General features: G+C 43.7%; 1 protein-coding gene across 1 annotated transcript in view; it reads left to right on the forward strand.

Moving 5' to 3' along the window:
• The window catches only part of FAT2 (FAT atypical cadherin 2), a 66,208-nt gene that overhangs the window by 15,768 nt on the left and 36,493 nt on the right, over positions 1 to 13,947 (forward strand). Inside the window, exons 6-9 of the mRNA XM_004371291.1 lie at positions 900 to 1,039; positions 3,075 to 3,356; positions 5,043 to 5,253; positions 8,769 to 12,827. Of these exons, the coding sequence (XP_004371348.1) occupies positions 900 to 1,039; positions 3,075 to 3,356; positions 5,043 to 5,253; positions 8,769 to 12,827 (4,692 nt within the window). The remainder of the gene's footprint in view (positions 1 to 899; positions 1,040 to 3,074; positions 3,357 to 5,042; positions 5,254 to 8,768; positions 12,828 to 13,947) is intronic.

The following is a 13,947-nucleotide window of genomic DNA, read 5'->3' on the forward strand; positions in this document are numbered from 1 at the left end:
ATTTTTCTTTACACATACACATGTTCCCCCCACCCACCCACACATACAGTTGTTAAAATACAGTTTTATAGCCTTTTAAAGGACATTTTTATTGAGGGGAAGTTTTAAAGTGTACGACTCACGGCATTTAGTACACTCACAATGTTGTGCAACTGTACCTCTGTTTAGTTGTAAAACATTTTTGTCACCCCAAAATAAAACTCTGTACAAACAATTACTCCCCATTCTCCTCTCCTCCCAGCAACCACCAATCTGTTTTCTGTCTCTATGGAGTTACCTATTCTGGATATTTCATATAAATGGAATCATTTATAATCTTTTTAAACAAGATGTATCATAAACATATTTGTTATATCATGAAATAGGTTCCTATTACATTTAAATAGCTGCATGGTATTCTATATTTGCGTTTTTATAGTTATAATCAATTTGCTCTTGTTGAACAGAGGGTATTTCTGTTTTTCTGCCATATAGGCTCTTTAGACTGTGCAGACTGCCTGTAAGCCATGAAGTAGAGCTCCATAACTCCTGTATGTTTCAATCCCAGTAACAGATTGAGTTCCTGGGTGAACTTTGGTCTTCCTCTGGGGCACTTCAGTCCTTACAGATTTGCTTTGTTCTGTATCATCATTTGAATCTTGTGATAATTTGACAATAATTTGACAGGTAAATTGCAGCTTTTTCGACTCCTAGGGGATAAACTACAGCTTGTCACCCAGATGTCATACTGTGTCTGAACAGCCTTAGAATCTCTGATTCAGTTTCTTCCTTAAATGCCCACAGTCCCCCTAGCCAAGTTTGGACTCTTCTACACCTCTAAATCTGATGGCCAAATCCCATATTGTACTGCTTCTGCCTAAATCATTGAGGTGTGTACTCCTTCCCCACCCCCACTCCAGGTGGGGATACGGACATGGACTTTGACATTGAGAAGACCATGGGCAGCATCATCATCGCCAGGCCCCTCGATACGCGGAGGAAGGCGAGCTACAACTTGACTGTGGAGGTGACAGATGGGTCCCACGTCATTGCCACCCAGGTGAGAAGCCTCAGTTGAGGACTTCCAAGTTGAGAGTAGAGGCTTTCTGTGGATGTGATGTCCCTCAGAGAACACTGAATCTGGCACCAAAGTTCTGGGTTTGCATCATCTGCAACACTCTGTAGTTCTGTAAACTTGAGAGAATTCTTGTTCCCATGCTGGTTCTCTCTGTAAAATGAGGGGGGCTGCTAACGAAAAGGTCAGTGGTTCGAATTCACCAGCCGCTCCTTAGAAACCCTATGTGGCAGTCCTACTCTGTCCTACAGGATCGCTATAAGTCTGAATCGACTCCACGGCAACTTTTTTTTTTTTTTTTGTCTGAATGAGTGGTTTTGAATTAAAGACAGTGCCACTGGAACTACCATGGGTATGAAGAATGATGGTTGGGTAAGTGGGGCTCTGGATTCCTACTCCAGCTCCAGCCAGAGCTTTATCTGTTTCATATATTGGGATTTCACACAACACTTCATTTGAAGAAAAGACCCATTGTTAATGTTACATACAGTATTTTTACACAAATAACACATACGTTATACTTTTTTGGCATACTGTACAACACTCCCCCCTTATTTTCATAAGCACACTATATTAATATATTTTTACATGTTGCTGACTTCAATTTCAATTTTTTTTTCCCCCTGCCAACGAATTTAATGTTAAGTCTTCGTCTTGGTGCCTGCGGATGTGGAGGTTTGGTTCCCAGCAGCAGACCCTCATAAGCCTACCCTCAAGTTTCTAAAGCTGCCCCTCCCCGGCAGGATTCCTTCCCTACTCTGCAAACTGCTTTCTCCAATGCAGGCAGAAATCACTTTTTCTGTTCCGGAAACAGCCCTCACCAGGGCGGCCAGCCCCAGCCCCAGAGGTGTGCGGGTCTGTGAACCTCAGGTCTGGACCGGCCACTCAGACACATGCCGCCCTACTTTCTAGCTGTACAGCTGTGGTGAAGCATGAGAGCCACAGGCACAGAGGGGTGGCGCGACCCTTGCTCAGATAAGACAGGTCTGACTGGCCGTCCAGGCCCCGCGGGGCTGGGGCAGTGCTGTTGGCACCAGCCCCCCACCCCCGTCACTGTTCTGCCGCCCGGCTTCACGTGGGGCCAGCACCGTGGGAGCCGGGCGCGCGCTGGCAGTGGGCCCCCATCCCCCGGGGGACCAGTCTGTGCTCGGGTTGTGGCAGCCCTGCGAAGCGCAGCCTGACCTTCCACCGGTCTCCAGCGTGAGGTAGCTGGGTGCAGATGGGCTCCAAGGGACCCCACCGCTCTCAGGCCCGGCTGCGAACTGCCCCAGAACAAACGCAGAGTTTCAATTGTTTATTTTCCGATTACTGGGGTACTACCAAACTCCAGCAGCCCTGGTGGCAGAGTGGTTAAGAACCTGGCTGCTAACCAAATGTCGGCTTTTCGGATCCACCAGTGGCTCTTTGGAAGCTCTATGGGGTAGTTCTATTCTGTCCTATAGGGTTATGACTCAGAATCCACTTGTCAGCAATGGGTTTGGTTTTTTTGATTACCAGACTCAATCCATGACTTCTTGATCACGCCTTATACCTTTATTTTACAAATATGATCATTTTCAGATTATTTAATGAGGGTGAATGAGGCTGAAATTCACTTCTGAAAGTATCACAAGATGTGCATGGTATATGCTTGGGCATACTGTGCCAGAACTTTTAACATAATTTTGTCATTTCGGCGTGTTATATGTGCAGGTGTATTATTTACTTGGTCATGCGATTTTTGAAAAAATGCTACATATGTATACATATATGTATGCATAGATATAAACCTTGGAAGCCCTATGGGGCAGGAATCAACTCCACAGCAATGGATTATATATATATATATATATATATATAAAACCACTAGACTGTAGCATCTAAAAGCCTTGGGATTTGGAAAATTTATTATTCATTCAACAAGTATTCATGGAGTGCTTGCTGTGTGCTAGGCACTGAGAATGCAATGAAGAACCAGACAGACAAAGTCCCTGCCCGCATGAAGCTTACAGTCTACCTTCTCTCTCACTGTCCGGCCTAGGTCTATATTTTCATGGTAGCCAACATTAACCACCATCGGCCCCAGTTTCTGGAGTCTCATTATGAGGTCAGAGTTCCCCAGGACACACTGCCAGGCGTTGAGCTGCTCCAAGTCCAGGCCACAGATCAAGACAAGGGCAAGGGTCTCATCTACACCATACATGGCAGCCAAGACCCCAGAAGTGCCAGCCTCTTCCAGCTTGACCCGAGCAGTGGTGTCTTGGTAACTGTGGGGAAACTGGACCTGGGCTCGGGGCCCTCCAAGCACACACTGACGGTTATGGTGAGTAAACTGAAAAGTTGGTGAGATTGTACTTACATGCAGGTGCATGGGGGTGGACACAATTGGAGATATGCTGAAGGTTCCCTCTCAACTGATGAGCCAGGTGTACTAGTGCCCATAAGGATAATCCGCGAGATACAGCAGTGGCATTTCAGAGCTGGCCAGAGGGACCTTCCATAAGGAATGCCTCGGAGTGAGGATAGAGATGAGACAGCTGCCAAGGAAACTCTTGTCAACCTTTGTTTTCTTTGGACCCACCCCAAATATCTCCCAACAATCCTCTCCCTGCTTCATGACTTCATGACCTCAATAGTGGATTCATATAGTTTCAGAGCTGGAAGGGGTCCAGGGACCATCTCACCCAGAGTAAGGCGAGGGAGCCCTGTAGGGCACAAAATTTAAAGAGGTACTCATTCTCAGGGCTGTGCAAGTGCAGGCACGTGACGTGGAGAGTGAGTGCCTCCTTAAATTTTGTGCCCATGCAGCTTGCTTGCCTCACTCTAGTTCCAGGCCTGATCCCATTTCTCTTATTTTACCAGAGGCCCACAGAAAAGAGACTTGCCCACAGAGTCAGTTATTTATGATGGAACCAGAATCAGAGTGCAACCTTCCTGACTCCAGGTTCAGGGTTTTTATGTGTTAGTTTATTCTCCTCTGGGGACATTAATATATTTAATATAATTAATGAAAAGTTTTACAGCAAAGAAAACTGTTTAACTTAACTCAGTGCTCCCCAAATTTACTTGGCCATATGTCTGAGTCTCATAGTGCTGCTGTAACAAAAAATGCCACGAATGGGTGGCTTTAAAGACAGAAATTCATTTCCTCACAGTTCTGGAGGCTAGAAGTCCAAATTCAGGCCGTGGCTCTAGCGGGAAATCTTTTATGTTGGTAGCCCCAGGAGTTCTTTGGTGTTCCTTGGCATTCATTGGCATTCCTTGGTGTTTCTTGGCATCTGTCTTCCCCCTGTGTATGTCTGTGTCTATTCTGCTCTTTTTATAACGCAGAAGGGATTAGGTTTAGGACTCATCCTACTCTGATGTGACCTCATTAACACAACAAGAGAAAAATCCTATTTCCAAACAGGATCACATTCACAGGTACAGGGGCCAAGACTTCAGTATATATTTTCAGGGGGATGCAATTCAATCCATAACATCATAGAACTTTTTTTTTTTTTTCCTGCATAACATGTTAACATCTTGAAGAACTAATATTCTTGGAGGCCTAATTTGGGAAATACTGAATTAAGCATGCTTTTCTGCTTGTGTCTGCCTTTCTCCTAAAGTGGAATTATCCATTAAAATAGCTAAGCCTAATAGTCACTAATGGGAGTCCTGGTAGCACAGTGGTTAAGAGCTTGGCTGCTAACCAAAAGGTCGGCTTTTTGGATCCACCAGCTGTTCCTTGGAAACCCTATGGGGCAGTTCTATTCTGTCCTATAGAGTCACTATGAGTTGGAATCAACTCTACAGCAAGGGGTATAGTTTTTTTTTTTTAAATAACCACTAATTGCTAAATTTATTAAAAAAGAAAAAAGAGCATAAATTGCAGCAACAATCAAAGGAATGCAGACAGTTACAATTAGGTATATTTTTCATTGCCATTCTATTTCGTTGTCCTTAAGCTAACCCTGCTTCCTCCTATACCATTTGTGGCTCACTTCATGCTCCCTTGGGCCCATAGGTTCGAGACCAGGAAATGCTGATAAAGAGGAACTTTGTGTGGGTGACCATCCATGTGGAGGATGGAAACCTCCACCCACCCCACTTCACCCAGCTCCACTATGAGGCAAGTGTCCCTGACACCACACCCCCTGGCACAGATCTGCTACAGGTCCGAGCCATAGATGAGGACCGGGGAGCCAATGCTGAGGTCTACTACTCTCTCCAGAAAGGTGAGAGGCCTGGCCGTGTGTTCAGAATATGGGTGAGGATGCTTTGGGAATAAGGGAAAGCACCAGAGGCATGATTTCACAAATGAATCAAGTTTCAAGCTCTCTAGTATGCTCTGGCAAATTATAGTTCTAGAGCATTCCACAGAACTATAATGACCTAAGTTAGTGCACTTCCAAAGATGGTAATAACCTAATAACAAAGGCACTAACTCAAGTTATGGGAGAATTTACATATACATTATAGAAACCTACCTCCCTCTACAAGTGTAGAAGCTGCTTATGAAGTCCGTGCAGTGTTTTCAAATGTAATAACTTTGTGCACGTACAGTAGAATCAACCAGTTGCCATCGAGTCGACTCCAACTCATGGTGACCCCAAGTCTGTCAGAATACAACTGTGCTCCACAGGGGTTTCAATAGTTGATTTTTGGGAAGTAGATCGCCAGGCCTTTCTTCCAAGTCACCTCTGGGTGGTCTTGAACGTCCAGCATTTTGGTTGCTAGCTGAACGCATGAGCCGTTTACACCACCCAGGGACTCCATATACAATAGAAGGGACCTGTAAATACTTTATAAAGTGCATGGCATAATTTTAGGAGTAACTTTCATTTTCTACTAATGCCACATCATTATTTAGCATCTATTATATGGTTTTCTTTATCTCAAAAATGGGAATAATATTACCTGTGCCACAAAGTCTTTGTAAAAATTGAAAGAGAAAATGCATGTCAATATATGTCATAAACTATAAAATACCACACAAATGCCAAGGGTTATTATTACCATTGATAAGTGTTAATTATCGGTAATTAATGTAACAAAAATGATAATAACCAGAATTCAACTAATTATTAGTGATAATTTATGATGGCTGATAATGCATAATTAATATTTAATAATAATAATTAATGCTTCATAGAGCTAGACGTTGTGGAGGGACAAACATGAATCTGACTTGCTTTCTGCCCTCATAGAGCAAAATGTTTCATTTATTGCTTGTTAGTTTCTTACACACTTTCAGTAAATCAGAGCTTTTTTAAAATTTTCTTTTTTGAAGAAACGGAAGTTGTTCTACCTTGCCAGATGGTGGAAATCTATTCATCCCTGAAAAATAATACTACAAATGATAATCCATTAATTGTTTGCTTTTTGTGGTTTATAACATATAATCACAACTTTTATCTCATTAATAACACTGTTGATGGAGGTAATAATTTTATTTCACAGATAAGATTGTTTTAAAAGTATGTTTCTGGTTATATAAGTAGCACGTGCTCATTTTCAAAAATATGGAAAATACAGAAATACATAAAGAAGAAAATAGCATTCAGTCATAATTTTTATTACCCAGAGATAGTAATTTTGTGTATTTCCCTCTCATCTTTTTTCTATGCATCTTTTTGCGTCATTGAGATCATAATGAATATACAAATTTGTGCCCCAATTTTTTTATCTCATCAGTATAACATAAGAAATTACGATATTATTTAGGTAGTTTACATGACCACTTTTAATGGAACAGCTTTAAACCTGCTGCTAAACTCCTTGAAGCTACGTTCTTTGACTTAATTAGCATCTATATGACAAAAGTAAATTGAGAAATCACCTAAGGAGGGAGGTGGTGCAAACAGTTAACGTGATCTACTGCTAACTGAAAGGTTGGAGGTTCAAGCCCACCCAGAAGTGTCTTGGAAGAAAGTCCTGGCAATCAGCTTCCAAAAAATCAGCCATTGAAAACTCTGTGGAGCACAGTTCTACTCTGATACACATGGAGTCACCATGAGTCAGTGTTAACTGGTTTAGTCAGCTGGAGAAAGATTTCAAAGAGTTGAAGAATCAGATTGGATGTTTTACGATGAAGCTCAGCTATTTACTCTGCCATTGAAATGATAAATATGCACCCGTGTGACAAAGGAAATAAGAACAGTAGAGAACAATATTTTCCCCCTTGTGTAAGACCTGTACCTCTAGTAGTGAGCAAAGTTATTCAGGTGTTACTCAGTCATGGCGTTAAATAGGTCATCAGGCGTGGGGAAAGTCTTTTTGATTTTCATTCTGGCCTCCTGATTTCATCAAGAGCGAAGCCTCAGTTGGGTACTAGAATGTCTTTACATCTTCTCTAACACTTGCTACTCTTTCTTTTTACTGAAGAAAGAGAATAGGTCTCAGGCTCAGACCTTTAGCAAGCAATAGACTTTATCCAGATTTTAACAAGGTACTTTAATTCATTGCCTTATTTTTACGGTAACTTTCCATTTACAGCAAGCAGTAATGGTTTTCTTTATTAGGCAATAATATGAAGTTGCTTTTAAAAAATATTTATTAAATTTAAAAAGTAAATACACTTAAAGAAAATTTTCAATTGAAAACAGTATAAAATAGCATAGATAGTGATTGGATATTGAAAAAAATGGAAAGGTGATGTAAGAATGCCTGAATTTCAGAAAATATAGGCATTGTGGAAAGTGCACTTGACCAGAAGCCTCATGATTTGGATGCTCTATTCAGTTCCTCTCCACTCCACACCTTGCCACTCACTCCCCAAGCCTGGCAAAGAATTTTCCCATCACAGACCATAAGGGGAACAGACAACATGGTTTTTAAAGCCCTGTCAGTTTTGACAGTTTATGACTCCATATTTATCATCTATTAAGTACATAACCAAAGGTATTAAAAATCATAATTACATCGAGTTTGGTTAAAAATTCTGTAGCTTTTCCAGTGAGTGTCACCACTGACATACAGGCTGGAGCGTACTTTTTTAATAAAGCATAAGTCTCCTTTCTTTCTTTGCTTCAAAGACATACTACAGCTTTGGTTTGTGGCTTGAGTCCTAGAGATGTAATGATAATTGATGCTGCCATTTATGGAGCACCTACTATGTGCACAGTGTTGGGAATTTGAATACTATGTATATACCCTAGGGAGTCCCTGGGTGGTGCAAACTGTTAAGTGTCCGGCTGCTAACCAAAAGATTGGAGGTTTGATTTCACCCAGAGGAGCCTTGGAGGAAAGGCCTGGTGATCTACTTCTGAAAAAATCAGCCATTGGAAACCCTATGGAGCACAGTTCTACTTTGACACACATGAGGTTGTCATAAGTGGGAATCAACTCCGTGGCAACTTTTTTTTTTAAAAAATATATCCCATAAACCAAAACCAAACTTGTTACTGTCGAGTCAATTCTGACTCATAGCGACCTTATAGGACAGAGTAGAACTGCCCTGTAAGGTTTACGAAGCTGTAATCTTTATGGAAGCAGACTGCCATATCTTTCTCCTTTGGAGTGGCTGGTGGGTTTGAATTGTTGACTTTTCAGTTAGCAGCTGAACGCTTTAACCACCGTGCCACCAGGGCTCCTTATAGTCACTACACCATGCTAAATCCAGAATGGCACAGAATGCAGATTTGGCCCTATCCAAATTTTGTGTGATAGCCTCTTTACTCATCTAAAATGACTAGTTGGTATGTCTTGAGGGTGTGATAAGCTTCAGTTTTTGTCTTGTTTTCTGTTTCAGGGAACAGCGAGGGTTTCTTCAGGGTCAATGCCCTACTAGGCATCATCACTGTAGCCCAGAAACTCAATCAGGCAAATCATGGCCGGCACACTCTGACAGTGAAGGCGGAAGATCAAGGCTCCCCACAGCGTCATGACCTGGCTACAGTGGTCATTCACGTCTACCCCTCACATAGCAGTGCCCCCATCTTTTCAAAAGCTGAGTACTTTGTAGAAATCCCTGAATTAATTCCTGTTGGCTCCCCGATCCTTCTTGTCTCAGCTACAAGCTACTCTGAAGTCACCTATGAGTTAAGAGAGGGAAACAAGAATGGTGTATTTTCCATGAACTCATATTCTGGCCTCATCTCCACCCAGAAGAGCTTGGACCATGAGAAAATCTCATCTTACCAGTTGAAAATCCGAGGCAGCAATATGGCAGGTGCGTCAGCTGATGTCATGGTGCTTGTTTACATAATTGATGAAAATGACAATGCACCCATGTTCTCAAAGCTGACTTTTGTGGGCCAAATTAGTGAAGCTGCCCCATTGCACAGCATGGTTATGGATGAGAACAACAGCCCCTTTGTGATTCGTGCCACTGACAGTGACAAAGAAGCTAATTCCTTGCTGGTCTATAAAATCTTGGAGCCAGAAGCCTCGAAGTTTTTCAAAATTGATCCCAGCATGGGAACGCTGACCACTGTATCAGAGATGGATTACGAGAGCACGCCTTCTTTCCAATTCAGTGTCTATGTCCATGACCAAGGAAACCCCATCTTATTTGCACCCAGGCCTGCCCAGGTCATTATCAATGTCAGAGACGTGAATGACTCTCCTCCCAGGTTCTTAGACTCGATATATGAAGTAGCAGTTGTCGGACCCACCCATCAGGGAATGGAACTCCTCGTGGTGCAGGCCAGTGACGATGACTCAGAAATCACTTATAGCATCAAAACTGGCAATGCTGATGAAGCTGTCACCATCCATCCCATCACTGGCCTCATATCTGTACTGAATCCTGCTTTCTTGGGACTCTCTCGGGAGCTCACCATCAGAGCTTCTGATGGCCTGTATCACGACACTGCGCTGGTAAAAATTACTTTGACCCAAGCCCTCAACACAAGCTTACAATTTGATCAGGATGTCTACAGGGCAGCAGTAAAGGAGAACTTGCAGAACAGGAAGGCACTGGTGATTCTTGGTGTCCAAGGCAATCACTTGAACGATACCCTTTCCTACTTCCTCTTGAATGGCACAGATATGTTTTGTATGATCAGGTCAGCAGGTGTGTTGCAGACAAGAGGTGTGGCGTTTGACCGGGAGCAGCAGGACATTCATGAGGTGGCTGTGGAAGTGAGAGACAATCGGACCCCTCAGCGGGTGGCTCAGGCTGTGGTCAGAGTTTCTGTTGAGGATGTCAATGACAATCCCCCTGAATTTCAGCATCTGCCCTACTACACCATCATCCAAGATGGCACAGAACCAGGGGATGTCCTGTTTCAGGTATCTGCCACTGATCAGGACTTGGGGGTAAGTGGGGTTGTCACATATGCATTTGCAGAAGATTACACATATTTCCGAATTGACCCCTACCTTGGGGACATATCACTTAAAAAACCCTTTGATTATAAAGCTTTAAATAAGTATCGCCTCAAAGTCATTGCTCGGGATAGAGGAACCCCATCCCTCCAGAGTGAGGAAGAGGTCCTTGTCACTGTGAGAAATAAATCCAACCCTTTGTTTCAGAGTCCTTACTACAAAGTCAGAGTACCTGAAAATATTACACTCTATACCCCAATCCTCCACACCCAGGCCCGGAGCCCAGAGGGACTCCGGCTCATCTACAACATTGTAGAGGAAGAGCCCTTGATGTTGTTCACCACTGACTTCAAGACTGGTGTCCTAACGGTGACAGGACCTTTGGACTATGAGTCTAAGACCAAACACATATTCACAGTCAGAGCCACAGATACAGCTCTGGGGTCATTTTCTGAAGCCACAGTGGAAGTCCTGGTTGAGGACATCAATGATAACCCTCCCACTTTCTCCCAATTGGTCTACACCACTTCAGTCTCAGAAGGCTTGCCTGCTCAAACCCCTGTGATCCAACTGTTGGCTTCTGACCAGGACTCAGGGCAGAACCGTGATGTCTCCTATCAGATTGTGGAGGATGGGTCGGATGTTTCCAAATTCTTCCAAATCAATGGGAGTACAGGAGAAATGTCCACAGTTCAAGAGTTGGATTATGAAGCTCAACAACACTTTCACGTGAAGGTCAGGGCCATGGATAGAGGAGACCCTCCACTCACTGGTGAAACCCTTGTGGTTGTCAATGTTTCTGACATCAATGACAACCCCCCAGAGTTCCAGCAACCCCAGTATGAGGCCAATGTCAGTGAGCTAGCAACCTGTGGACACTTGGTTCTCAAAGTCCAAGCTCTTGACCCTGACAGCAGGGACACCTCCTGCCTGGAGTATCTGATTCTTTCTGGCAATGAGGACCGGCACTTCTCCATTAATAGTTCATCAGGAATCATTTCGATGTTCAACCTTTGCAAAAAGCACCTGGACTCTTCTTACAAATTGAGGGTAGGTGCTTCTGATGGGGTCTTCCGAACAGTTGTGCCAGTGTATATCAACACTACAAATGCAAACAAGTACAACCCAGAGTTCCAGCAGCATGTTTATGAGGCAGAATTAGCAGAAAATGCAAAGGTGGGAACCAAGGTTATCGAGTTGCTAGCCATAGACAAAGATAGTGGTCCCTATGGCACTGTAGATTATACCATCATCAACAAACTAGCAGGTGAGAAGTTCTCCATAAACCCAAGTGGCCAGATCACCACTCTGCAGAAACTAGATCGGGAAAACTCAACAGAAAGAGTCATTGCTATCAAGGTCATGGCTCGGGATGGAGGAGGAAGAGTGGCCTTCTGCACTGTGAAGATCATCCTCACAGATGAAAATGACAACCCTCCACAGTTCAAAGCATCTGAGTACACTGTGTCCATTCAGTCCAATGTCAGTAAGGACTACCCAGTCATCCAGGTGCTGGCCTATGATGCAGATGAAGGTCGGAATGCAGATGTCACTTACTCAGTGGACTCAATGGAGGACCTGGCTGAAGAGGTTATTGAGGTCAACCCAACCACTGGTGTTATCAAGGTGAAAGAGAGCCTGGTGGGATTGGAAAACCGAGCGTTTGACTTCAAAATCAAAGCCCAAGATGGGGGCCCTCCTCACTGGGACTCACTGGTACCAGTACAACTTCAGGTGGTTTCTAATGAAGCACCCTTGCCCAAATTTTCTGAGCCCCTGTATACTTTCTCTGCATCTGAAGATCTTCCAGAAGGTTATGATATTGGCCTTGTTAAAGCAGTGGCTGCTCAAGATCCAGTCATCTACAGTCTAGTGCAGGGCACCACACCAGAGAGCAACAAGGATGGTGTCTTCTCCTTGGACCGAAACACAGGGGTCTTAAAGGTGAGGAAGGCCATGGACTATGAGTCCACCAAGTGGTACCAGATTGATGTCATGGCACATTGCTCCCATAAGGACACTGACTTGGTCTCCTTGGTCTCCATTAACATCCAAGTGAAGGATGTCAATGACAACAGGCCTATTTTTGAGGCTGATCCATATAAGGCCTTCCTCACTGAGAATATGCCAGTAGGGACCACAGTAATTCAAGTGACTGCCAATGACCAGGACACTGGGAGTGATGGCCAAGTGAGCTACAGACTGGCAGTGGACCCTGGTAGCAATGTCCATGAGCTCTTTGCCATTGACAGTGAGAGTGGCTGGATCACCACCCTCCAGGAACTTGACAGCGAGACCCGCCAGACCTACTGCTTTTATGTGGTGGCCTATGACCATGGCCGGACCCTCCAGCTGTCTTCTCAAGCACTGATCGAGGTTTCCATCACAGATGAGAATGACAATGCTCCCCGATTTGCTTCTGAAGACTACAGAGGATTCGTGGTTGAGAATAGTGAACCTGGTGAACTTGTGGCCACCCTGAAGACTCTGGATGATGATATCTCTGAGCAGAACAGACAGGTCACCTGCTACATCACAGGTAAGGATACTTGTCTTAGATTGAAAGCACTGGGGTGCATCGACAAAAGTTCAGTAAGAGGGGCCCTAATACATGGCTGTAAGTCCTGGCTCTGCCACTTATTGACACTGTAACCTTTGGTAAGTCACTTAACCTTCCAGTATCTCAGTTGTCCATCTATAGACTTAGCATTCCTTTTCTCATTCATCTCTCAGGGATGCTGGTAAAATCTAACTGGAGAAATCTCTGTTCTTCCCCCTATAAATTGGGGAGGGTTTATTATTTTAGGTGGTGCAAAGAGGAGGCTTTATTATTTTAAGTCATATAGATGGACTAGAAGGCCAGTTAGCTTCCAGGAGCTGGAGGAGAGGCCAACAGTTGTGTAATCCATGGAAACTGACAGATGACTGGCTTTGTAGAGTGCTGTCCTGCTCAGGGCAAATTGTGGATAATAGAAAATACTTCTTAGTCTGTCACAGGAGCAAAACATTGGAATAACAATACTTCCTTAGATAGAATTACAGTCCAATCCCCTCATTTCTCTGACGGGGGAACCAAGGCCTAGACAGGGGGAGAAACTCAACCAAGGTCACACCTGAGCTTGCATCAGGGCTGGGATTAAAACCACACCTTGCAATTGCCTTCCGTAGTGGCTCCCTGTCACAAACCCAAATTACGCACTCCCTGTTCAATGGCTGGACCCGGTAACCAGTGGCCACAAGACTTTCTTTACTTCTCAGCGTCCTTTCCCTCCCCTCCCCAGGTACTTGTCATTCCATTCCCATCAACATGGCTCCTTCTGCTATCACAGCTGTCTGGGGCAGAGTTAATAAGCCTGAAGGTCCAACTAAGAATCCTAGCCACCTGGGCACAGACAGGATCAGAGCATTTGAAACACAGAGTTTTAGGAAAATCGAATCTTATCGTCTTATACTGTCAGACTCTTAAAAACATGAAGGTCTTAAAATCTCAGGATAATAATATAATAAAAGTCAATCATAAAAAAAGTTAATCATAGACTCTTGGAATAATTGCATCTTGGAACTCTGGAACTCTTAGGATCTCAGAGTGAAAAAATCTGTCTTCCCACCCTCCTGTTAGTGACTGGTGTCAAGGAAAGATGACTTAGATACAAACCCAA

Source organism: Trichechus manatus, unplaced genomic scaffold (genome assembly GCF_000243295.1).
Source record: "Trichechus manatus latirostris isolate Lorelei unplaced genomic scaffold, TriManLat1.0 scaffold00011, whole genome shotgun sequence".
Classification (NCBI taxonomy): domain Eukaryota; kingdom Metazoa; phylum Chordata; class Mammalia; order Sirenia; family Trichechidae; genus Trichechus; species Trichechus manatus.